Raw genomic sequence first — 20,731 nt, 5'->3', positions numbered from 1 at the left:
TTGGGAAGTTGTGCGGAACATTATGATGAATGATAACACGATTTCACAGGGGTGTGGAGGCTAAGTATAATCTTATTACATGCTAAGTTATACACTTCAACGTATTCACTCTCAGACGAGCGAGTATATGTACGCTTCTTTACAGCGAGAAAGGGCGGGAACAGACTCCTTAATGGTTTCTGTACATTTCTGAATTTAGGTTTGGTGAGTAAACTCCTGAGCTCAGTTGAGGAAAGCGGAAATATATTCCTTCAACACTCTTGAGGAGGAGAGGGAGGGTGATGGTCATCACTGATCTAGGAGAAGTCTCTGTGTTGCAATTGGTGTGGTAACATATGCATGTGTTGGCGACGGTATGAAGATCTGTGGGAAATTTTCAATTCGTGGGCGATTTCACAAAGTAGCGGTAGAACTTCTGAGCTCAACTGAGGAGATCGGATAGGTTTCTCCAAGACTGTTTGTCATTCCCTTGGTGTGATAGTCAATGGTGTCACCACTACGGACCGGCCGTCCCCATAAGGTGTCCGAGAAGTTGGTATTAGATGAGTTGCGAAAATGGGGTTGCATGGGAAGCAGTGGGGAAGGCCTGGTCGATATTGGTAGTAATAGAAGTAGTTACGAGATGACCGGTAGAGGGTACCGTTTTTGACTGGTTGTTTCATCGTAGGGAGTACTATAGTTTATGCAGTATACTCGGGGACATCAGCGATGAAGATTTTTATAGCAGTGGAGTTTCACCCTAGTGATATGAGAAACACTAGTGAAAATTTTCACTGAAAAACATATTTCACGACTACTACATATCACCGCGAATTTCGCTTTTTTCACCGAGTTTTACGACGCCACTTCACATAAAACGGGTAGTTGTGAAACTCCAATGCATATAATCGTCGGATGTGAATCTCGAATCGGACCAACATAATGCCATAATTGTACAATCACTGTGTTGTAATATATGTTTACTTTCCTCAGCTGGTCTCAGGAGTTTGCTGACTAAGTATATAGGAATTTATATACAGTTCGAGAAGCGTATAAAAATCAAGTTTTGCAAAAATTCCTCAGAATTCTGATATTATCACCAACACATGTAGTTGACCATGTGCACATTTTCCCACTGTTGTAAACTATCTACAATTATTCATCGTTTAAATGGGTGATTTATTCCGGTTCGATATGGTATATAAACGGTATGTAAGCTTTCTCTCCTCAGGGGCCAACATCGCCACACTCAGTGATGGGCTATTAGCTCAGCAACTACGTAGGAGCTTGGCTGCTGGGGTAAAGAGGATCATTGTCACCGGGACCAGTGTGAAAAGTAAGGCATGTTGGGAAGAGGAGGAGGAGGAGTTTTAACAAGGCTTCCAACGTGGCAGCTTCTGGAGTGATATTTCGATGCAGATCTTGTAAACGTTGGAATTCGTGGAAAGTCTCTAGTGCGTGTTGAGATCTTGGAATGCCCTGAGAGTTGACAACGGATCTGTTTTATACTGTGTTGTGGTTCAATCGTTTAGCGGTTGGGGGTGGAGTGGTATCAATAATTTTAATTTGGTCGTAAACTCTGTTAGGGTCTAAATGGGCTGAGCAGCTGTGTCGTGAGAGAATTAAAAATGTCCCGTCTGGTGACCGGCCGAAGTTGTTCTTCACAGCTGGTGTTCATCCTCACGAGGTGAAGAATTGTGATGAAGTAGTAATTGAAAGGTCCCCGGATCGATCCCGGCATCCTGCATTTTCTTCAGACTACCATTGCAGAACTACGACGGTTAGCAGCATCTCCGTATTGTGTGGCGATCGGGGAATGTGGGCTGGATTATGATAGAATGTTCTCCACACGAGAAGAGCAATTGAAATGGTTTGATAGACAGGTAGCTCTTTAGGAGGCTTGTCGTTATGTAGTAGACTAGATAGAATAGCTCGTAACCGGTAGGAGCATATCTCAGTTGCATTGAAGGTAAACACTGTGGCAACTCCTGCTGCCCTTGAGTGTAGCTTCAAGAGCTCGACATATTCGGGAATGAAGATTAACACTGTCGTGCGGATACATATAGATCGATTAATAAGGGGTCTGGAGTACAGGCAATGATGATAGTTACACTCTGTAGTCTGCCCAGTCTCTCCAGGGCTAGCTTGGGGTTGGCATAACACGCCACAGTGGTTCATGGGAAAATAGTGCTATGGATTTTGTTGATGTTTTGCACTGTGCAAAAACGAACACATAACTTCATCTGTTGTTCGAAATTAGAAAAAAAATGTTAACAGAATTTAAATCTTATCGGAGTATATCGGAATTCCATTCTGAGAGCTCCGTACAGGTAGCATTAGCGTCCGAGTTGCACATGCCGTTATTCCTGCACGAGAGGGATCGTGTGAAGGGTGGGGGGCCGCTGGGTTCAGACAAGGACTGTGTAGTAGTGGCATAATTCTGTGGCGCGTGACGCTGCTTGTTGTAGTTGCGTATTTTATCTAAGCACTCGATCGACCCGAAACAGGCAGTATTTCATTGTTTTACGGGCACTCGGCAGATTGCACAGGAGTACATACAAAAGGGCTATTGGATTGGGCTAACTGGGTAGTGGTAGCGCTAGTCGTGGGAAGGTCGTGGGATCGAACCTCAGGGGGGACGTTTTTTCATCACTTTTCTTCCAATGTTATATAACATTTTATTATTATCAAACAATAATAAAATCACGATCACATAAACTGGCTCAGCTATTCTTCTATGGTGGTACATCTATAATGGTCATCACTTATATTACTTCATAGTCGTAGTCCATCTTGTCCTGATCCCACGTTCCCTATAGTTACGTGTGCATGCGTGCAAGAGGTGCCTCGATTCGATCAATGGTATCTTGTGGGTATCTGCCATTATCTCGGCTAATGTTGGAGACGGATTCACCGTATATGCGAGGTGATGATGATTATTATGAAGTTGAGGGTCTAAAGGGGACTAAGAAGACAGAGCCAGCGGGGTAACTACGGTGAGGAGTAGGGGGGAGGGATTCCATCCGTAGGACTCGCTTGTAATCTCTCGCGAGTATTTTTCCGGAAAATTTACATTTTTTTCTCCTCTCATTTTACTCCTGTGGGTGGACCGGTGGGGTGAGTTTATGAAATGATGACCGGTTTTTCCGTTGTTGCAAACTAAAGACTGGGGGGTATTGGAAAGTTTTAGGGAATTTTCTTGTGGATTTTTGAAAAGATCTATCTTTCGTTGGAAAACGTGGCAATGTCGTTGAATCAGAGTTCTATTTTATGGGCATCAGGAACATATCCAGACATGTCACTAAAATATTAGTGGGAAAATCTCTCATATTTTTGTATCGGTGAGAAAGTTTTGATTGGTCAGGACGGTTGCTGTAGCGTACGCTGTGGCAGAGCTGTTGGGTGTGACCCCGGAGGAGGTCACAAAGCAGACGACGGAAAATGTTCTCAAACTTTTCCCAAAAATTTCACAAGTCGATGCTGACGAGGAAGAGCATCCTTCTGATGACGATGGTTTTTGGTAGTTTTTCCGTATTGTTGTGTTGTTTTTTATTCCTCCCTCCTCCTCGAACTGAAACCTGCTATCACTGATGCAATTGGAAGTTACTGAGTTACATTTGACTTGTATTATTAGCGGAGCGGAGCGGTTTTTGTTTGGCTGATTTGTTCACATTTTCATCTGTGAGTTGAAGTTTACAGGTATATTACGTTGTTGGGCCTCAGAATGATGGGGGGTTCATGGAGTTGTGGGTAGGCGGTTCATCGTCTTCGTGATGGGGACGAATATTCAAGGTTGTGTTATTGGAGCTTGAGCGGAGCGAAGCAGTTTTTGTTTCGATGATTTTGTCATCTTCGTTTGGTGGATGTTGTGCATGGCGAAAGGCTTGTCAGTTGGCAGTCGGGCTGCAGCCTCAACGGAGGACCCTCATTGTTAAACCGGGATGTTATTTCAAATGGTAGGAGGTATCTTAGGTCGGAGCGTGGAAGATACAGATAAGGTCCATTGTGCAGATTGTCCCCCTCTTAGCGTGTCAGACTAATCCGAGTTTTTGAATCGTTCGTTTGTTTTTGTGGTAGTGTTATCTCTATCGCGAGTCCGTGTGCATGCGTGCTAGGTTTAGTTAGGTCGCTTTTCCCTCGAAAATGCTTGCAAGTTCCTCTCATGATTTTGGAATAGTAAGGATGCTGTAGATATCTTCCTTCTCATTTCGATAAGTCGTGGATTCGGGAGACTTGCTTGTGCATGCGTGCAGGAATTTTGTGGCGCGTGACGGTGTAGGTACCGTCCACCCCATCCTAAGGTTACCAGACATCCCCATATTCAGTCAGCGTGGAGAGCCCTTCCTGAGAGGGAGGCAGTTGTTGACGGATTTGCAAAGTATTTGCCGAAGAATTACAAGTGGGCAGGAAGGGAATCTTTTACTGACGACTTGTGCATGCGTGCAGATTACAGCAGTTCGTAGCTACGGTCCGCGATGGTCGATTCTGCGGTGCTGATTATCCCTACAATTTACTACCGGAAAATTTCTGGAAGCGGCGAAGATACAATGTTGTTCACGATAGGATACCCTATGATATGAGGTGTCTGACCATAATTTTGGTTAATCGTTTTGATGGAAGTTTTCTTTCAGTACGGTTTCAGAAGTGATGTATTATCCGAGGATGAACTGTTGGCGGGTTGGGTGGACTGAGAAGGGGAGGCCTCGGTGAGTAGAGATCATCTGTCGTTGATGTACACTTTTATTCAGTCATCGATTATTCCGTGTGCAAGGAGGGACATTTTTGGATGCCAAATCGAAGGCAGAGAAATTCCGGAAGGTGGGGAGGTCTCTGGTTCGATCCCCGGTAGCAGCATTCTTGTCAGTTACTTGAGAGTTGTGGACGTGTTGACAACAGGAGGACGGTCCGGCACACTAGGATGGAGTATCTTACGACTAAGAGGGAGAGGAAGATGCGGGCTAGGGCTTTCCACATGCACTCCAAGGGACTTTTCTAAAGTTCCCCTTGCGTATGTTGTTTCACGATCGACTCGCTGGTGTTTGGTTTTGAGTGCATTCGTTTCAAATCACATCTTCTATTATATAGTTTGTCCTTTAATTGTCATACTGTACGAACTACACTTCGGGAGTAGTATAACTTCATTGTAGGCTGAAAGCTTCCGATCATAATTAGAGGATGAATGACCGATGAATGTTCCAAATGCATTGTATTCCCGAGTTGTGCAGTTGTATTGAAGAATATGTCTTCCCCTACTAAGGCGGCCAGTGGTGTGTCCAAGGACATCAAGAAGAAGAGACGTTCCCGTTCAGAGACCTTCAACAGCTACATCTTCAAGGTCCTCAAGCAGGTCCATCCTAAGACGGGCATCTCCAAGAAGAGTATGATGATTATGAACTCCCTCGTGAATGACACTTTCGATAGGATTATGACCGAGGCCAGTAAATTGTGCAAATACAGCAACAAGGGGACTCTTTCGAGTAGGGAGATACAGACTGCTATCAGGCTGGTCCTTCCCGGTGAGCTGGCTAAGCACGCTGTGAGTGAGGGCACTAAGGCTGTGACCAAGTTCACGTCTGCTTAAAGATTCGATGATTATTTACACTTACCTTTTAACGAATACGAGAATACTCAGTTATCCGTTTACTATGTAGCTGTTGAGTGTTGTAGTAGTGGAAAAAGGATAGCCTTACAATACTCACTACAGTGTTCCTGAGAATATCTTCGTAACGATTTCGAACATGACGTTTGGTTCTGCATATGTCCCAAGAAGATTAGGGGTGTGAACGAGAGCATCTCATGACTGACTATCGGTGGGTGGTCGAGTGAAGATATCACCCACATCAGGTCTGCTGAATCGACTATCCAGTTCGACTCCAGCAGGGGGTTTCTTGCCTCCCATCGTATCATGCTCCCGGAGGTGATATTCCTCAAGGACTAATCGTTGGTACGAAATTAAAAAAATCAATGTGAATCACATAATACGCGAATCACACTCAATGCGTCCTTCGTGAACATCCATCATGCAGACTTTTGTGTTCAATATCATCAAGGCCCGCTCCACCGCATCGTATTAGTCATTTGGGAGTGTTGGGTGAGACTGGGTGTTAGCCAACTAGGCAGCAGAGGGCGGTGATAATACCGAACCTCACAATACGCCGTGCATTGGCTCAACACCACAGTCACATTGCCTAGCACGCAGGCACATAGGCAATGTCCCCCAAACAACTAGTAAAAACAATAAAAGAAAAATTCCAGAGTGGAACCGGCTCGAGATGCTCTTGCACAGCCAGATTGCTATCACCTGGTCCTCGACCGGTTGCACTACCTCCTCATTCGAGTCGATCACCATGGCGTGCGCCACGCACGCACGAGCGATACTTGTTACGCTTGCTTGAATTTGCCCCATGCAAGCCTGGACCTGCACTCTTGGACGTCCAATCAAACTTCGCGTCATCGTCTCATATCCGAACTACTGACGAACTCAATTCGGTGTGATAACGTTTCGAAACGATCTTTTTATTGACTCTATAGATCATCAGACAACTCTATGTCTTCGTCGTTTCTTCCAGTATGAGCAGCTTCTAGTGCGAGCAGCCCACCAAGGTCTCTGTAGTATCTGCAAGGAACGCTACAATGGACCGATAAATTCCCTGAAGCCTCACCCCAAGCCTCTAACACCCATCTTGAAAGAGAACCCTTCTTTCTCTCCAGTGAATGAAGCGCTCTCGATAAAGTCCAACTTTTCTTCCTGCATTCGAAGTCTTTTCGTCACAGAATCTCCACTGTCCCCTTCCTCTCGAGCTGAGGACAAAACTCAAACTATCCCGAAAAAAATTATCTTTTCCCACCTCTTTTTCGCTCAGCTTGTCTCTCCGCTGCTGCCATCGGATCCGCCTAGAAATACAAATTCATCAACAAGCTTTTGTTTTTCAACCTACTTCGTCATTGTCATCATCTCCCTCCATTTTATCCCTCTCCATTTGCTCGGTAATTTGATGGCTGATATCAGTAGCATTGAAGTGTTGCCTCGAGTACTGTGCCATGACACTTCTCCAAATTCGTCTCAATTCTCGGTACCTGCCAACAGAAACCTGAGCTTCTCTGACGAGACGCATCTTGCCTTACGTATCAGCGTTGCCATATGTGAGCTCAAACTCTCTCCATTCATTCCAGAAGTTGCCAATGTACTCCTCTGATTTCTCCTTACCTAAACATGGACCATAGCGCATCACAAAGAAGGGGAGAATCCTTACTAGGGTCACAGTATTGGCTGCAGTGCTTGAGAATAGCTCGAGCTCGATCGATCTCACCCATAGCTCTCTCGATATTACTATACCTGAAATCGGAAAATATTGACCTGCGCCAAGGAAAAAATGACGAATATTTTTTCCAGTAACCACTACCTATGATTTTATTTTCTCCCGCCAAGAGTAAAAAATTTGAAAATTCCACATCTATCACGAAAGTTTCGAACAGAAAACCCACCACACAGCAGTGCAAGTCTCAGAAGGGTAACTTCAACTCACCCAATTTCTCAAGACTATTGGACTATAATTAATAATTTATGTCTTTGACAAATACTTCGGTCATTTCCCCCGACCACAGGAATTATCGCGCGTGCGGTGTCGAAAGAATCTTGATCGATTTCCCTCAAATCCACTCATCGAGATTAGCACTAATGCGAACTTACTGTAGGCACATCCCCACGATTTGACGGTCGTCATCGAGAGTTGCTGAAGTAAAGAAAATGTGGTATGATAAATGACAGTACGACAATACTCACCAATAGCTTCCTCATAGATAGGCCTTGTTGCAGGGGCTCCCAGTAGATCTACCGTCTTAGCAATAAGAAGGTTGTACCTCACGATTTAACAACTATAGAAATTCCCGAAAAATCTCCCATTTATACATTTTTTCGGATGGTCATTTTTCAAACCAACAAAATGTAAAACGACTTGTCTAACAAGTACATCAATTTCTATATACCTGCCTTGTCGTGGTATAGTTTTGCAGAGGACCAATACCAAAGCGCTCTTTCTTATAGTATCCACAACTTCTTCAAATTTTCGTATTGATATTCTTCACTACGACGAACGACACGCATGAGGTCGACAAGTTTTTACGATCAAAATTTGATAATAATAATTTCCTCTCACATGCGGACGCGTTCACTCTTCTCAACCTTCGACACTCCTCGATGGAGAATCTTCAAAGATTCCTTCGCAAGACCATACCTCTCCTCAAACTGCGCATACATCTGGTACCTAATCCGTATCATACCATCCGCAACCTAAGATACTCATCCTCCTCCTACATCATGCGACAGTATTTGCTCGGACAGTGCGCTAAGGCGTGATCAAAGAGCTCCCGAGATCGCTCTAACTTCGAGCCCTTATAACGATTAGTGAACTTGGATAAATAAAGTACCTACATTCACCATCATCAATACTTCCGAAGACCTCAACCAACTCACCCAAATGTCCTTGGCATGCGGCCATCGAAACAGGCTCACAGCCCTTTCGTAAACTTGGAAAGATTTCTCAAAGTATTTGTTATCCTCCTCGAACTGAGCGTAATCGATACCTACAACGACAGCAACGGTGATGTGGTGACACCCGTTGGTGACACAACGTACAAGTCTGCGGAGTCGCCACTTTCAAATCGATCATCTTATCGTAAACAGCTCTCGTCGTGTCCTAATACCACAACATGAACCGATAATTTCCCTTGCGCATGCGTGCATACCAAATTCTTGGCAATAAATCTTTCACAGTCAGCAGCCAAATGCCACAGTCGCACACTCCTCGACAGCTGAGCTTGCACTGTACCAGCTTCCGCCCCTTTATACTGGCCAACCGCACGTCTCGAAATTTCCAACGCCTGGTCGAGAACAAACGACAATCACTTTCCCCTTTTTCAGAGGTCTCCTCTCACCTGTTTGTTATTCTTCTGTTGAATCTCCATCTCAATCCACGAGCACCACACCGACGCCAACTCCTCCGCATTGCGAAACTCCACTTTCACCGCCTTCTCGTACACCGCCCGAGCATTCGCAATATCTTTACCAGTATTGATGTAGTAACTGATAACAGAGGAGAACCGCGCTCGCCCTGATGATCGATTACCGATCTCACTTTGAGCTACCCCACGTTTCGGCATAAGATAAACAATTTAGAGTTTCATCCGATTTACGTGAAGTGGCGTAAAACTCGGTGAAAAACGCGATATTCGCTGTATGCAATAGTCGTGAAATATGTTTTTCATATCACGGGTGAAACTCCAATAATTCATTCATTGTCGAATTTCCCATTAATACAGTGACTACTGACCGCCGACTACTATACCGATCACATCCCCCTCGGAAAATCCTTACTTAGCGAATTCTATCCAAAGGCGACTTAATCTCCCATCAGCTTGGAACGGATCAACAGTCTTCACAGCTTCAGCAAAAGTCTCTGAGAAATTGGAGACAAAAATTTCCCAAAATTCTAGTGAGCAAATTCCTACTAACGACCGTCAGCGGGTCATCTTTGAAAAGTTTGGCCCGGGAAATCCACTCAGAGACTTTATTGGGATTTTGACGGAGTTTGACTTGAGATTGGAGGTCCAATCGACGGTCAATGAGTTTAGCCAGAACCTGCGGGGAAAAATGCGGGGTGCCGGGATCGAACGCGGGACTTTCTCACCTCCACCAGAAGATCTGCAGTCGAGCCTGCCGTATCTTCGCCCTCCTCATTTTCCTCCTCCATTTCACTGTAAACAGTGACGAGATTCTCGAGGAACTTCTGATAGGCTTCGAAGACCAACGAGAAATCTCGCACTGTTGATATACTCTCCAGCGCTTCCTCATAAACGTCACGCGCCTGAAAATTAGGCGGAGCGAAGCAATGCATGACTACCGAAATTTCGATCTGATCCCTACATACCTTGCCGAAGTTGCCCAATTGAACGTAATAGTCTGCGAGACTGTTCCAAAGGCGGCCTGTTTGGTCTGAGAACTTCCCTATGGCCGAACGCACCACCGCGTCGACCTCCACAGACTTGATAGAAGGGCCTGAGAGGGGCAGCAGCCACGGACATGCTACATGGATGCAGTTGGCATATTCCCGGAGTCTATAAACCGCATGAATATGAGGGGTGCTCACCATGGGTAGTGACCATATCGCATAGCTCAAGCCAGAGCTGGTGGTTGGACTTTCCTTCCATGGACACGAAGTCGGGATCGTTAACCAATTTCATCTGAAATAATACCACATAGAATCGATCCCACGACCTCTCATAAGTCAGCCGACCACTCTACCACTACACCATTAACTCGATGACTCACCAACAACTTAGCGGCCTCATCCCATTGCTCCTCGCCCTCCAAATACGCCACGTAGGTTTCTGCATGCGCCGGTTCCAACATGAGATAACTTCTAAACAACTCTCCACCAGTCCTCACTGGCACGTTCAGCTCTCTTATCATTTTCATCGCCTACAAAAATATCATAATTCATACCACTCCAACCCAACCTCACCAGTGCCCAAATTCGATAGTGCTGTGTGATAGGTAAACTCCTCAACGCCTGGTAGATGACCTAACCAAATACAATGAGAAAACTCTCAGAGTCGAACGAGCCCACATGCCGCGTTGAAGTTATTTTCAATCGTCTCGTGAGGTGTTCAATATACTCCTCCCATATACGAGGCATCTTTCCCAACACACACACCGCTCGAGCATAGCAAGCCTCTACCACATCACATGCAGGATCCGTCACGCATACATCCTCCACATATGATTCCTGAAAAGAATATTTTACCAATGATAACATCACTCGTGCGAGTAGAAATAACGACGATGCATTCTGGTGACAGAGTCTGGCAACCAATAGTCCTACCCGCAGTTTGAGATAATTGTGCCAAATCTTATAACATCTCGGCAGCTCTCTCAAAGCCCTCTCGTGCAGCTGGAATAGGAACTCCATAAAGGCATCCTAAATAACACAACTCATACCACACCAATGCTTCTTCCTCACCTTCAAATCGGCATTCTGTTTCATCTCCATCCGTTTAGTCGTCGCTTGAATGTAATACCACCAAAGCCGCATCGACCCCGGGTTCCTCCGTAACTCTTCCTCCATTTCGACGTCCACACATGCCGATAGATCAACAGCCAACATCGTGGATGCATCTCCTGACGCGTCTACTGTAAGCAACGACGGTGGTGCTGCAGACGGCGTGCTCATCACTGTAGCGGCCATAACGAGGAAGGACTCAAGTCTGATTCAACACCCCTTCGAACCACCACAACGAAATCATAAGATTCTTCAATTAATGAAACCTTCTGCCAGTGAACAATGGGAACAAACCAGGCAAATCTCCGGGTTGCAACTTCATCTTGGGCACATCCTGAAATAATAACAGAATGGAGTCGCCAAAGCCTCAAGACGAGCCGTTCTTTCTACCCATTCCAATACGTCGAGGTTTTCACACAGGAATTTCAATCCAACGCGGCAACGGTATGTCTCTTTTTTACCGCTCCCGTCATTGGTCGGCGATCGGCCATCGACGACAGCACCAGTACAGTGCGGAAAACGCAACGCCGATCAACAGTGGTAAATTATCGAGAGCAGTCAGTGTGATAGGAACCATTTTTCCCATTTCTGTTCTTCTGTCTCCCATAGTAGCGCAAACTACAACTGTCAATCGTTTGCTAACCGTTGCGGTGTCCCTGGTAATCCTTCTGATTGAATCCGCAAATCGCCCTCCTTGTACGATTACCAGCCACGTTCATGATGAATAACTCCCATTGAGAATCAGCATTATTGACGTTACCTAGTCTATCAACCACATGAGTACGAATGACACCAGCGCTCTCATCATATTTACCGTTTCCGTCACCGCCGTTTGCTCTGCCGTTGGCAGAGCATCGTTGGCATAGCATCGTTGACATAGCATCGTTGGCTGCATCGTTGGCATAGCATCGTTGGCATAGCATCGTTGACATAGCATCGTTGGCATAGCATCTTTGGCATAGCATCGTTAACAGAGCATCGTTGGCTGCATCCGATGCAGTGCATCGTTTCCAACCTTCCAACCAACGTCGAGTCGACGTCGTCGACTATAACTCAGATTTGGGCTGTATTTGCTTCGTATATATAATCAGCATTGCTGATTCAGCAACACCAACTACTGAGCTCGAGAGCAGAGGTCCTCTGATGAGAGGCGTAATGACTCAGGCATTGGCAACTCCTGAAGGGACTTCCTTTTCCAGATCCTCCGGGAATTCAACTTCAAACTACTCGTCGGCTGTACGAACCATCCTCCGTTCATGTTGTGAGAATAACTTCTATGATTCTGAACGACTATCGAAGATGGCTTAAACGAACTACAAGTTGCTAGTAGGTCCGAATCACTCGGATTACAACACTGAAATGTTTCAAATTTCCTATACCCAATATCCCATCTTTACCCAGAGACTTGTGATCGCATTATCGACTCACCAGTCCCCTCCATCTCCGTCGAGCCGTACATAATGCCATACTTAGCCGTAGTCGTAGCGTAATACTCAACTGCGCCGCATGCGTGCCCTTATACGGCCCTACCTCTACCACAATTCTCACTCCTCCGTCCATTCTTCACACAATATCCCGTCAACCGTATACATGTACACCGCAATCAGCATCAAAACCTATCATAGCACCAATGAGAGAGTATACTAATCACCCCTCTCGCCTGACGCCCGTTTAAATCGATAGGGCAATATCGCGACGTCGACGGAGGGGGTCCACTTTACAGAAGAGCACCATGAATTTAACTAAAACGTATGAAGCTCGCCCGACCGCTTTTCCCCTCAGCCCTCCAACACAACTCAAATCAATGATAAGCATACAGGAAATTTTAAACAGAGAAGGAGGGAGATACTTCAGCTGGTATGCTCTCCTCAATCATTGCTCAGTCTTCATGATGATGGTGATGCTCCTTGGAATTGCCTATCCCCAGCTTTCGCTCCAACTGGGCAATTTCCTCTTTAACTTGCTTGTATCTAAAAATCCAACCCCCAGAGATCGATCCCACGCCCTATCGAATGATAGGCTTACTCTCGGTATTCTCGCTCTATCGGGACTATGTCCTTGTGATATTTAATCTTTCTCTGATTCTCAACAAAGAACCGTGCCTGGTACTGCTGCAGTCCTTCCCGTATCCGCGATTTCTCATCAATCCTGAATCACACACAGTTTCTCAAAACAGTCGGAATCGATCGCCAACAACCAAGTGGTAACGATCCTGGGTGGGAGTGAGAATTCACGCAAATATGAAAACCCATACCCAGTAGCCCAATCTCTGCTACATAAGAAACTGCACTACACATATCGTCGATAGGTTTCCAAGTAGAAATTTCCAACCCTCCTAATTCATCCATATGACACTGTGTGAATAGACACAACCAAACTAAACCCCATATTTTTCTCAGCGACGAATTCTATTTCCGCGTGACGATGAACTCAGCCGATACCATAATTCCGTATTTTCCCACATCCAGTCACCCCGCCTTACAGTGATTGCAGTCGCATCATCATCCGATTGGACGACGCTGCTGTCGATGGCTCTTCCTCCGGCTGATGGCCCATACCACTCCTTCCCTGAATCGTAGCCCGAGATCGATCGATACTCGGCACCGCCGCAGTTGACGGCTCCGACTCCTCAATCGCTTGCTTTAATCCACGGTAATATGTGTACCTGAGTCAAAAATAATTGAGCTCGTGCTGGTTGCATAAACCATCCAATTAGGACTTACAGTGGGCGCATAGGCTCTTTATCTACCCTTCCGGGAGGCCTCCCATGAACGGTCGTAAAGGCAACATCATACGACTGAGACGAAACGCATTCATCAAAGTTTTCAATTCTTACGAATACATGCTCCCCTCACACCAGGAAGTGCACTACACAGTCGTATCCTCAAAACCCGTATTGTGAAATGTTTTCACCGTTTTTGACAGCATCAAGACTTAATCACAAAAAAATTATAGATTTTTTCATCGACCAGACCATCGAGACGGAGAAGAACAAATAGAGCTCGTTTTTATCCATCGCAGGTTCGACCCCCGGCATGGGCCCTTACTCATAGATAGTCGTAGCTGATACGCGGCGAGTATTGATATTAACACGAAAATTTCATTATTCAAGAGCGAACTAACTTTCCGCACGAACTTGCGAACTTTCGTTTGAAAAACGAAAAATTGCTTCCAATTTGAAACTTATTCCGGGTTTTTAAACACTACAAGATATATATGCCTTTCATCGGCGTTACCGTGGAGAGAAATGATCCGATCAATGAGCACATACACGTGGTGCGAAATTCAAATCGCGATGAAATTCCAATTCTAGTTTCTTCTGCAAAAGATAATATCATCAGCTCACTCCCCGACTACTTTCAACTCCTGCTTGACTCGTCTCTTTTCCTGCATCAACTGTGGTCCGGCGAGCCGAGCTATCTGTGATGCCCACCCAGTAGATATTTCTTCGGGAGATAGCGACAGACTGATCGAATAAACACCAATCACGAGTCACATGAAAAACCGGAAAATATCCCCATTTTCCCCCCCAAAAAACATTCCTGCATTCCCCCCAAATCCGATACAACAACAGATGTTCTGAAGCGAGAACGACAACACAGCAGAAAAACTACCGCTAGCAAAGCTTCACCACATCGACTACAAGCCTCTAGTCTTCATCTCAATTACCAGGAAATAAAATACAATTTTTTCACTTTTTTTTCGAGAAAAACAACAAATTTCGCAGAAAGTTTTCCGCCCCTCCCCTACTTTCCAATCGCCTTTCTCAAATGCTCAGCTCCACTCCACCCTTCCGAGTCAACATCATCTTTGCCTTCCCGCATATCAAACACCCTGACAACACCGAAAATCTTCGCTGTGCGCAACTCCCAAGATACCCCTGTCCCCCACTCCTTGTACCTTGCTCCTGACCTCTTGAAAGTTACGGTAGCCTTACCGACAGTCGCCTTTTGAGAAATGTTACTACTTTCAAAATCATCGAAAATCCTAAATCAACTTGCGAGTGAAAGCGCCGAGTGAAAGATCTTCAAATTGTGAACCGCCCCTCTTCCGAACGTCCCCCGTATTACCGCGCCCCTGAGGACTTCAATTTCACATTACTACTATCTCGAATCGATTGGGACGAACTCGGCTGACTCCCCTGAAACAAAAGCCTATCACGCTTCACTCAATCATGATTTAGCCTCTACAGCGAGAACAAACTGCACATACAAAACCTCTGTTGTTCTAGTAATGCCAACGGGAAACCTCATATAATCTTAAACGTTGAGTTAATCATATTCAAACATATCATATATTCAACAGAAATTCCCAAAGCACAAAAATCGCCACTAATTTTCACTCAACATCTCGAAAAAAATATAAAAATAATAAATATTTCCCCTCGTTCTCTACAATACCACTCCTTCGCCACTTCTCCCCATATACTACCGATTCTCCCTCCCCTCCTCCTGTTCCGCCGACCAATATCTACCATCATCACGATGATGCCCATCACAGGAAAGGACATCTCAAACTACCTTCTCAAAATCATCTTCCACCGATACCGGCACACTCCAATTGTGAGGTATAGGAACCTCGCTATCCGGTACAACCTGCCATCATAAATATACTGCTAAAATACACAACATTTCCTCCTTGAAGATTACCGATATTCGCGCGGCCATCAACGGACGCAACCCTCCACCATTCCTCCACACTTCCGATGATGGTTTCGTCAAACCCCGGTCCACGGTATGCACCAAAACCCTTGTCAGTATCGCGTTGCCTACCAAACGATCCAGGTTCAATTCCACCCAGAGCCACTTGAAATATAATAAAGATATTAATTACTATACACTTCGATATTACGATGACTCTGACTGATTGAATATGAATCTTGGATGACTACGATGATATCATCCAAGATTGAGAGCGTTTATTTAAAACTACTAGAACCATCCTCGATCGACTTGATACCAAAAAATACAATATCATATCAAATTCACATTCCGCCTCAAAATACAAGCTACATTCGAAAAAATTTCCCCCTAAAAATAAAAAAAAATCTGAATCCACTACGATAAGAACGGCGTTAAAAGGCCAAGCCATTTCGAGCTCGAAAAAAAAATCCACACTTTTCCGAAACTTCCCCACACCACCCTTGCCTACAATCCTTCGGCAAGGATGACGATGCAGAGAGTAAACTGATAGTAGGGAGAGACATCATCGGGACCGTTCTCATGCCATCTTGTGGAGAAGAAGAGGAGGAGGAGATGTTAACGGTTTGATCTTCCATCACCATACCGTAACATACCAAAAATAAAAAACTAAAACGTATTTTCGAGCTCCACTAAAACCAACAACACAAGCCGCTCGAGAGATACTTTTTCTGTCATTCTCGAGGTGTAAGACTACTATCCGAATCTTCATCCTTTTTTGAAACCCTTGGCGGCTCGTAGTTGGGCATAACATATTTTCCATAAAATTCCTTAATCGATTTCGAGTACCTACACTCGACAACACTTCAAAACTCTCGACACCCAAGGGCTACTTTTTCAATGACGACAAGCTGTACACCCGAGAAAAAATGACGAACAAATTCTAATCGAAATAACTGGCAAATAACAGCCTCCAAAACGATAGATATCAACAAGTAAAATACTACTTATGATACATATCCCGAATCCAGGCTCGCTGCTGGTAAGATGCAAAACAGGCCCACGATCGATCAAAAAGGATGCGAAAAGATACTCCTACACCACCAATCCATCGGAAGGCTATGCGCCCTCCCACATAGATGACGAATACGGATCCTCCTCGAAACAGTAATGGAAGCTATACGAGAGAAAAAATAAAATATGGGAACTCTTTGACCCGAAGTCAGCATGAAAATCAAAACACGTTAGATATTGCGATTAAACCACACAGTATATCCATTTCGATACCACTCCATTTCCACTTCCCCTTATTACCACGTCCACGCCAACAACAAAATAACAAACAACACCACCGCAGCCCGATGACACACATTCGTCATCTCCTCACACAAAGTAGAATCCATCCGATTCACCGCTGATAGGAAAAATACCTCCGAATCGCCTGAGAACTGCTATTACCAATTTGGAGGAAACTCAAATCATCATCAAGAATGCTCTCATCATCTGCAAGATACCCTCCAGCTGCTGACGGTGGGTCGACGCCTATTCCTGCATCGTATGGTGGGGAAGGTAAAGGCATGTATAAAGGGGGTACTGATTATGCGCATGAAAAAATCAAGTTCGGAAAAATGTAAAATAACTCCGTTCATTAGATTTCCCTAGATATGAAAAACACCACTTTTGGTGAAAGCACTAAAAACGCTATAATAAATCTGAACGAAAACAACATCACTGCTGCAAAGTCTATCCACAAGTTGTCTACTAAAGTTGAGTATGATACTAAAAATGAACTGACCGAATGATTTCAGTCAACAAAAATATCGCCGTGGACTGAGACAAGAAGCTCATCATCCGTATGAGCCTGCGAGGCAACTAAAGAAGAGACTGTTATGCAGAAACTACTGTTAGAAATAATTCTCAACAGAAATTGTGTAAAAACAGCAGGTGCAAGGATCGAACCCGAGTCACGCGGCCTTTATCGCGTCGTATAACGCATTGACGTGATCATCCCTAACGCCCAACGACTGCAAGCACCTCCACAGTCGGTAAACCTACACCACAACCATACATATCCAACAGAAATACTCCCACCATCTGTATACTCTATCTACTCCCTACAGCGCCTCACTATGAAAGATTCATATACAAATTCGCTCGCCCCGAGGTGAAACCGTTACTGCGATGAACATGACATAAAGCACTAAGTAATACTTTTCTACCCCTTCCCATCCTCGAAATCTTCAACCGGTCATCTGCTTTAACCAATGAACAACACATAAAGACTCCCCCTCTACCATTAGGCTACTATCATCCTGCTACTACTACTAATGCATCCGTAACAAGTACTCTCAAGCTCGGATGAATCCACCGACACCCCTACCCGTGCCCTCATAACGAGGTCCTTATACAGCGCCTCGCTACTACTACTAATGCATCCTCAACGAGTACTCTCAGTTCCACTATTCCTGTTTTTAGATTACATAATCAGCGTTAGCCCCACTAGGTCCAACTGCACTCCGAACTCGCCTCGCGATCGACTCTATCGTCTCAGCGCCAGTGAACATCGGATTTTCAGAAGTATTCACCGAGCCGTAATACAGAAAACATTCTCCTGAGGTAAACGATCCTGATAGACATATACAACTCAATTACCGATCGAATTGTCATTGGCATCGTATAGTGTCGTGACGGTCCTAGTGTAACCGTTCTTCTCGCGGATATCCAGCATCTAGAAAAAGGTATCCACAGGTTGATCATGATAAGATTCAAAATAGGTACGATAGCATGTAATCAAAATTCAGGAGGATAAATACCGATAATACGACAAGATAGCAATCTTAAAACGACATTTGAAATGGAAGCGACCACCTGAGTGTCAGTGATGAATTTACACATCGGCGCTGAGTGATGGTTCACGTATAGCGAACATGAACAAAAGCTACCATTTCTTTCCATACCATTTTTTCCACAAATCTCATACAACACAGTGTGTAACATTAAATAACGTCAAATCAGCCGTAACAACATGATCATTACTTCCATGGTTTTCTCTAAACCGTCTTCCTTCAACACGTAAGCCATACCCCACACTCCCTCCTCAGGGTGAGCAACACCACTAACTTCAGGCAAGTCCTTGCATCGCAGTAGTGTCGCCACTCTAGAAGGACTCAGAAATAGAGATCCATCTCGTATTATCAGATCGAACCTTCCAGGGTAGGCAACTGTTCCTCGGTGATCAACGCTGGACTGCCAAAAACGTCGAACGAAACCTTTTGCTTTTGCGGGAAAACAATCGACCTGAAAATAAACCGTTTTTCCGAAAATTTTTGGGAGAACAACGAGCACTAGATTTAGCCATTTCGGGACAGTAGATGTACAGTATAGTACAGTACATGTATGAGAGCTTCACTCGTCTGACTGCAGTGAGGACCCGTTTCCATTCCACAACGAAATAATAAGATTTCCATCGGCGACTACTAACGAGAGTGCCATCAAGGTTTGGTGGAATTGAAATTTCGTGTAAGGAGAAAGAAAAGTTACTTATTAAATTCGTAATTTTCTAGAATATATTCATTATTGTAGAAATTGAGAATTGATGATGTTATCGTTGACTGTTACCAACCCACAACTTACATAGTCAAGCGCTGGCCGCCACATTATCGAGCCGTAACCGAATATGATACGAATATCTTTCCGTTTCTCGGCTGTGCGGTCAACCTAAAGATTCCTCTTCTAAATCGTCACCATCATACTAAGAGTGCTACTTTAGCTGTAGCCCAACAAGACCCGTTTCGGTCGAGGTCGGGTGAGGAAGTATCTTCTGCAGACTCCATTGTGAGGTAGAATACGATTATTATTAGTAACCTGTGGGTAAAAATGGCGGAGAATTGTCGCTTGCCCGGATCGAACTGCGGACTTTGATACGCAATTTACTTCTCGCTCGCCCCATAATCGATGGGTCCCCGGTGTTGACCAACTTACTAGTCGCAGCTTATTCTTGCTATCTTGTGCTATCTTGCTCAACTTAGTATAGATGTGTACGTAAGCACATAGCGAACATAAGGCCCACATTGACGCTTTGTATACTGCTGCACCTCAACCTACTCTGCATTGAGTTCTACGAGTTATACATTGACAACTTGACCAACAATCATCCGAGAATCCTATCATGGGTCGCACTGCAAGAAAGAAGTCTGGAGTTCAGTTAACTCCACCCTCGAACACCCAGTTCACGCCCCCCCGTGAGACCTCCCCTAGAGAGACCTCACACGAGGCTGCATCCCCAGTACTTCAGGAGAGGTCAGCGCAGCATGAGGGCTATGGTGGTCGTGGTCGTGGTTACAGGGATGAGAAGAAGGAGGCACGGTTGGAGATTGTCAACAATGGGCTGGCTGCGAAACCATGGAAGGTTAGCAGAGATGGCCCTACTATAACCGGGCATTTAGCTCAGATTACTAGATTGCTGAAGCAGACAGCTATTGATGAAAAGTCTGCCACGGCATACTTCGTTCTCTATTACAGTTTGGATAGTAGTGTAAAAGATGTGTTACAAGATCGTGATCTATCCTTACTTCCTGTTTCGTCGTTGTATGATGATTTGAAGAAGGAATTGCATACTTTGTATTACGATGCTGGTGACAATAGTCGATTGCGTAAGCGGTTGAACACATTAGTTCATCGATCAGATGTCTCTTTACTCAACTTTTTTCAAGAAGTTGAGTCGATCGTATCTAGGTTGAAGCTCCAAGGTAGTGTCGTTACTGATGATGAGTTATATGACTTGTATTGTGCTACCTTAAGGCCCCCTTACAATGATTGGATATTAGCATATAGACTTGATAGCGTCCCTTTCCGGAGGGCTCGCCTTCTGATGTTAAGTCGTTCACGTTCATTGGAGCTTCAATCGTCACCAGTAGTAATCAGTGAGTTTAAGCAATCGTCAACCCCATTGCAAGCAGTTGATGCAATTCCTACTATTGAAGCACAAAGTCAACGCTTCTTTGTCGATTTTGAAAAACTACGCCGTGAGAATAAGTGTCTGAGATGTTGGCAAAG

The 20,731-nt window shown here is 44.8% G+C and overlaps 7 protein-coding genes across 7 annotated transcripts; 3 read left to right on the top strand and 4 right to left on the bottom strand.

Annotated features, from left to right (window-relative positions):
- Positions 1-476: 476 nt before the first annotated feature.
- Positions 477-3,588, top strand: Pmar_PMAR028648 (Deoxyribonuclease tatD, putative). The gene is made up of 8 exons (XM_002787341.1): positions 477-599; positions 1,211-1,315; positions 1,566-1,684; positions 1,737-1,862; positions 2,310-2,402; positions 2,448-2,566; positions 2,799-2,966; positions 3,344-3,588. The coding sequence occupies exons 1-8, from the start codon at positions 485-487 to the stop codon at positions 3,501-3,503; spliced, it is 1,005 nt and encodes a 334-aa protein (XP_002787387.1). The 5' UTR covers positions 477-484; the 3' UTR covers positions 3,504-3,588.
- Positions 3,589-4,122: 534 nt separating this feature from the next.
- Positions 4,123-4,975, top strand: Pmar_PMAR028647 (trophozoite protein, putative; the record flags this gene model as incomplete). The annotated part of the gene is made up of 6 exons (XM_002787340.1): positions 4,123-4,166; positions 4,259-4,378; positions 4,426-4,560; positions 4,611-4,685; positions 4,728-4,797; positions 4,844-4,975. 6 exons carry the CDS (start codon positions 4,123-4,125, stop codon positions 4,973-4,975), a joined length of 576 nt encoding a protein of 191 aa, XP_002787386.1.
- A 227-nt stretch (positions 4,976-5,202) lies between these two features.
- Pmar_PMAR028646 (histone H2B, putative) lies at positions 5,203-5,621 on the top strand. The gene has a single exon (XM_002787339.1). It carries the CDS (start codon positions 5,219-5,221, stop codon positions 5,558-5,560), a length of 342 nt encoding a protein of 113 aa, XP_002787385.1. The 5' UTR covers positions 5,203-5,218; the 3' UTR covers positions 5,561-5,621.
- Positions 5,622-6,497: 876 nt separating this feature from the next.
- Positions 6,498-11,222, bottom strand: Pmar_PMAR028645 (XPA-binding protein, putative; the record flags this gene model as incomplete). The annotated part of the gene is made up of 24 exons (XM_002787338.1): positions 6,498-6,595; positions 6,642-6,780; positions 6,828-6,873; positions 6,918-7,056; positions 7,105-7,186; positions 7,233-7,315; positions 7,670-7,712; positions 7,763-7,839; positions 8,136-8,243; positions 8,294-8,406; positions 8,453-8,562; positions 8,615-8,675; positions 8,725-8,859; positions 8,914-9,061; positions 9,353-9,434; positions 9,487-9,616; positions 9,666-9,842; positions 9,906-10,033; positions 10,125-10,218; positions 10,307-10,456; positions 10,500-10,559; positions 10,605-10,763; positions 10,860-10,955; positions 10,998-11,222. The coding sequence occupies 24 exons, from the start codon at positions 11,220-11,222 to the stop codon at positions 6,505-6,507; spliced, it is 2,676 nt and encodes an 891-aa protein (XP_002787384.1). The 3' UTR covers positions 6,498-6,504.
- A 452-nt stretch (positions 11,223-11,674) lies between these two features.
- On the bottom strand, positions 11,675-12,001 carry Pmar_PMAR028644 (hypothetical protein; the record flags this gene model as incomplete). The annotated part of the gene is made up of 1 exon (XM_002787337.1): positions 11,675-12,001. One exon carries the CDS (start codon positions 11,999-12,001, stop codon positions 11,675-11,677), a length of 327 nt encoding a protein of 108 aa, XP_002787383.1.
- Positions 12,002-12,882: 881 nt separating this feature from the next.
- On the bottom strand, positions 12,883-16,333 carry Pmar_PMAR028643 (conserved hypothetical protein). Its single transcript, XM_002787336.1, has 11 exons — positions 16,188-16,333; positions 15,686-15,804; positions 15,557-15,631; positions 15,468-15,506; positions 15,107-15,177; positions 14,787-14,870; positions 14,394-14,502; positions 13,760-13,833; positions 13,519-13,701; positions 13,062-13,184; positions 12,883-13,006 (listed from the first exon to the last, which is right to left on the bottom strand). The coding sequence occupies exons 1-11, from the start codon at positions 16,318-16,320 to the stop codon at positions 12,916-12,918; spliced, it is 1,101 nt and encodes a 366-aa protein (XP_002787382.1). The 5' UTR covers positions 16,321-16,333; the 3' UTR covers positions 12,883-12,915.
- A 1,232-nt stretch (positions 16,334-17,565) lies between these two features.
- Positions 17,566-19,532, bottom strand: Pmar_PMAR028642 (Cation transport protein chaC, putative). The gene is made up of 7 exons (XM_002787335.1): positions 19,441-19,532; positions 19,310-19,393; positions 18,882-18,973; positions 18,713-18,833; positions 18,329-18,404; positions 18,157-18,287; positions 17,566-17,727 (listed from the first exon to the last, which is right to left on the bottom strand). The coding sequence occupies exons 1-7, from the start codon at positions 19,507-19,509 to the stop codon at positions 17,641-17,643; spliced, it is 660 nt and encodes a 219-aa protein (XP_002787381.1). The 5' UTR covers positions 19,510-19,532; the 3' UTR covers positions 17,566-17,640.
- Positions 19,533-20,731: the final 1,199 nt, after the last annotated feature.

The sequence above is a fragment of the Perkinsus marinus genome (genome assembly GCF_000006405.1).
Source record: "Perkinsus marinus ATCC 50983 genomic scaffold scf_1104296929422, whole genome shotgun sequence".
Taxonomy (NCBI): Eukaryota; Perkinsozoa; order Perkinsida; family Perkinsidae; genus Perkinsus; species Perkinsus marinus.
The sequence above is the reverse complement of the archived record's forward strand: the minus strand, read 5'-3'. Positions and strand labels throughout refer to the sequence as shown.

Bases quoted from the DNA above. Each gene is read 5' to 3' on its own strand.
- Pmar_PMAR028648 (XM_002787341.1), top strand. From the start codon at position 485: ATGGTGTCACCACTACGGACCGGCCGTCCCCATAAGGTGTCCGAGAAG. The intron at 1,685-1,736 runs GTAGTAATTGAA...CATTTTCTTCAG, and splicing joins AGGTGAAGAATTGTGATGAA to ACTACCATTGCAGAACTACG. The intron at 2,967-3,343 runs GTAACTACGGTG...TTGATTGGTCAG, and splicing joins AAGAAGACAGAGCCAGCGGG to GACGGTTGCTGTAGCGTACG.
- Pmar_PMAR028643 (XM_002787336.1), bottom strand. From the start codon at position 16,320: ATGGTGATGGAAGATCAAACCGTTAACATCTCCTCCTCCTCTTCTTCT. The intron at 15,805-16,187 runs GTAGGCAAGGGT...ATCGTTTGGTAG, and splicing joins GTCATCCTTGCCGAAGGATT to GCAACGCGATACTGACAAGG. The intron at 15,632-15,685 runs GTAATCTTCAAG...TTATGATGGCAG, and splicing joins TGATGGCCGCGCGAATATCG to GTTGTACCGGATAGCGAGGT.
- Pmar_PMAR028646 (XM_002787339.1), top strand. From the start codon at position 5,219: ATGTCTTCCCCTACTAAGGCGGCCAGTGGTGTGTCCAAGGACATCAAG.
- Pmar_PMAR028642 (XM_002787335.1), bottom strand. From the start codon at position 19,509: ATGGAGTCTGCAGAAGATACTTCCTCACCCGACCTCGACCGAAACGGG. The intron at 18,974-19,309 runs GTAAGTTGTGGG...GTTTATTTTCAG, and splicing joins GGCGGCCAGCGCTTGACTAT to GTCGATTGTTTTCCCGCAAA. The intron at 18,405-18,712 runs GTAATGATCATG...ACCTTTTTCTAG, and splicing joins GTTTAGAGAAAACCATGGAA to ATGCTGGATATCCGCGAGAA.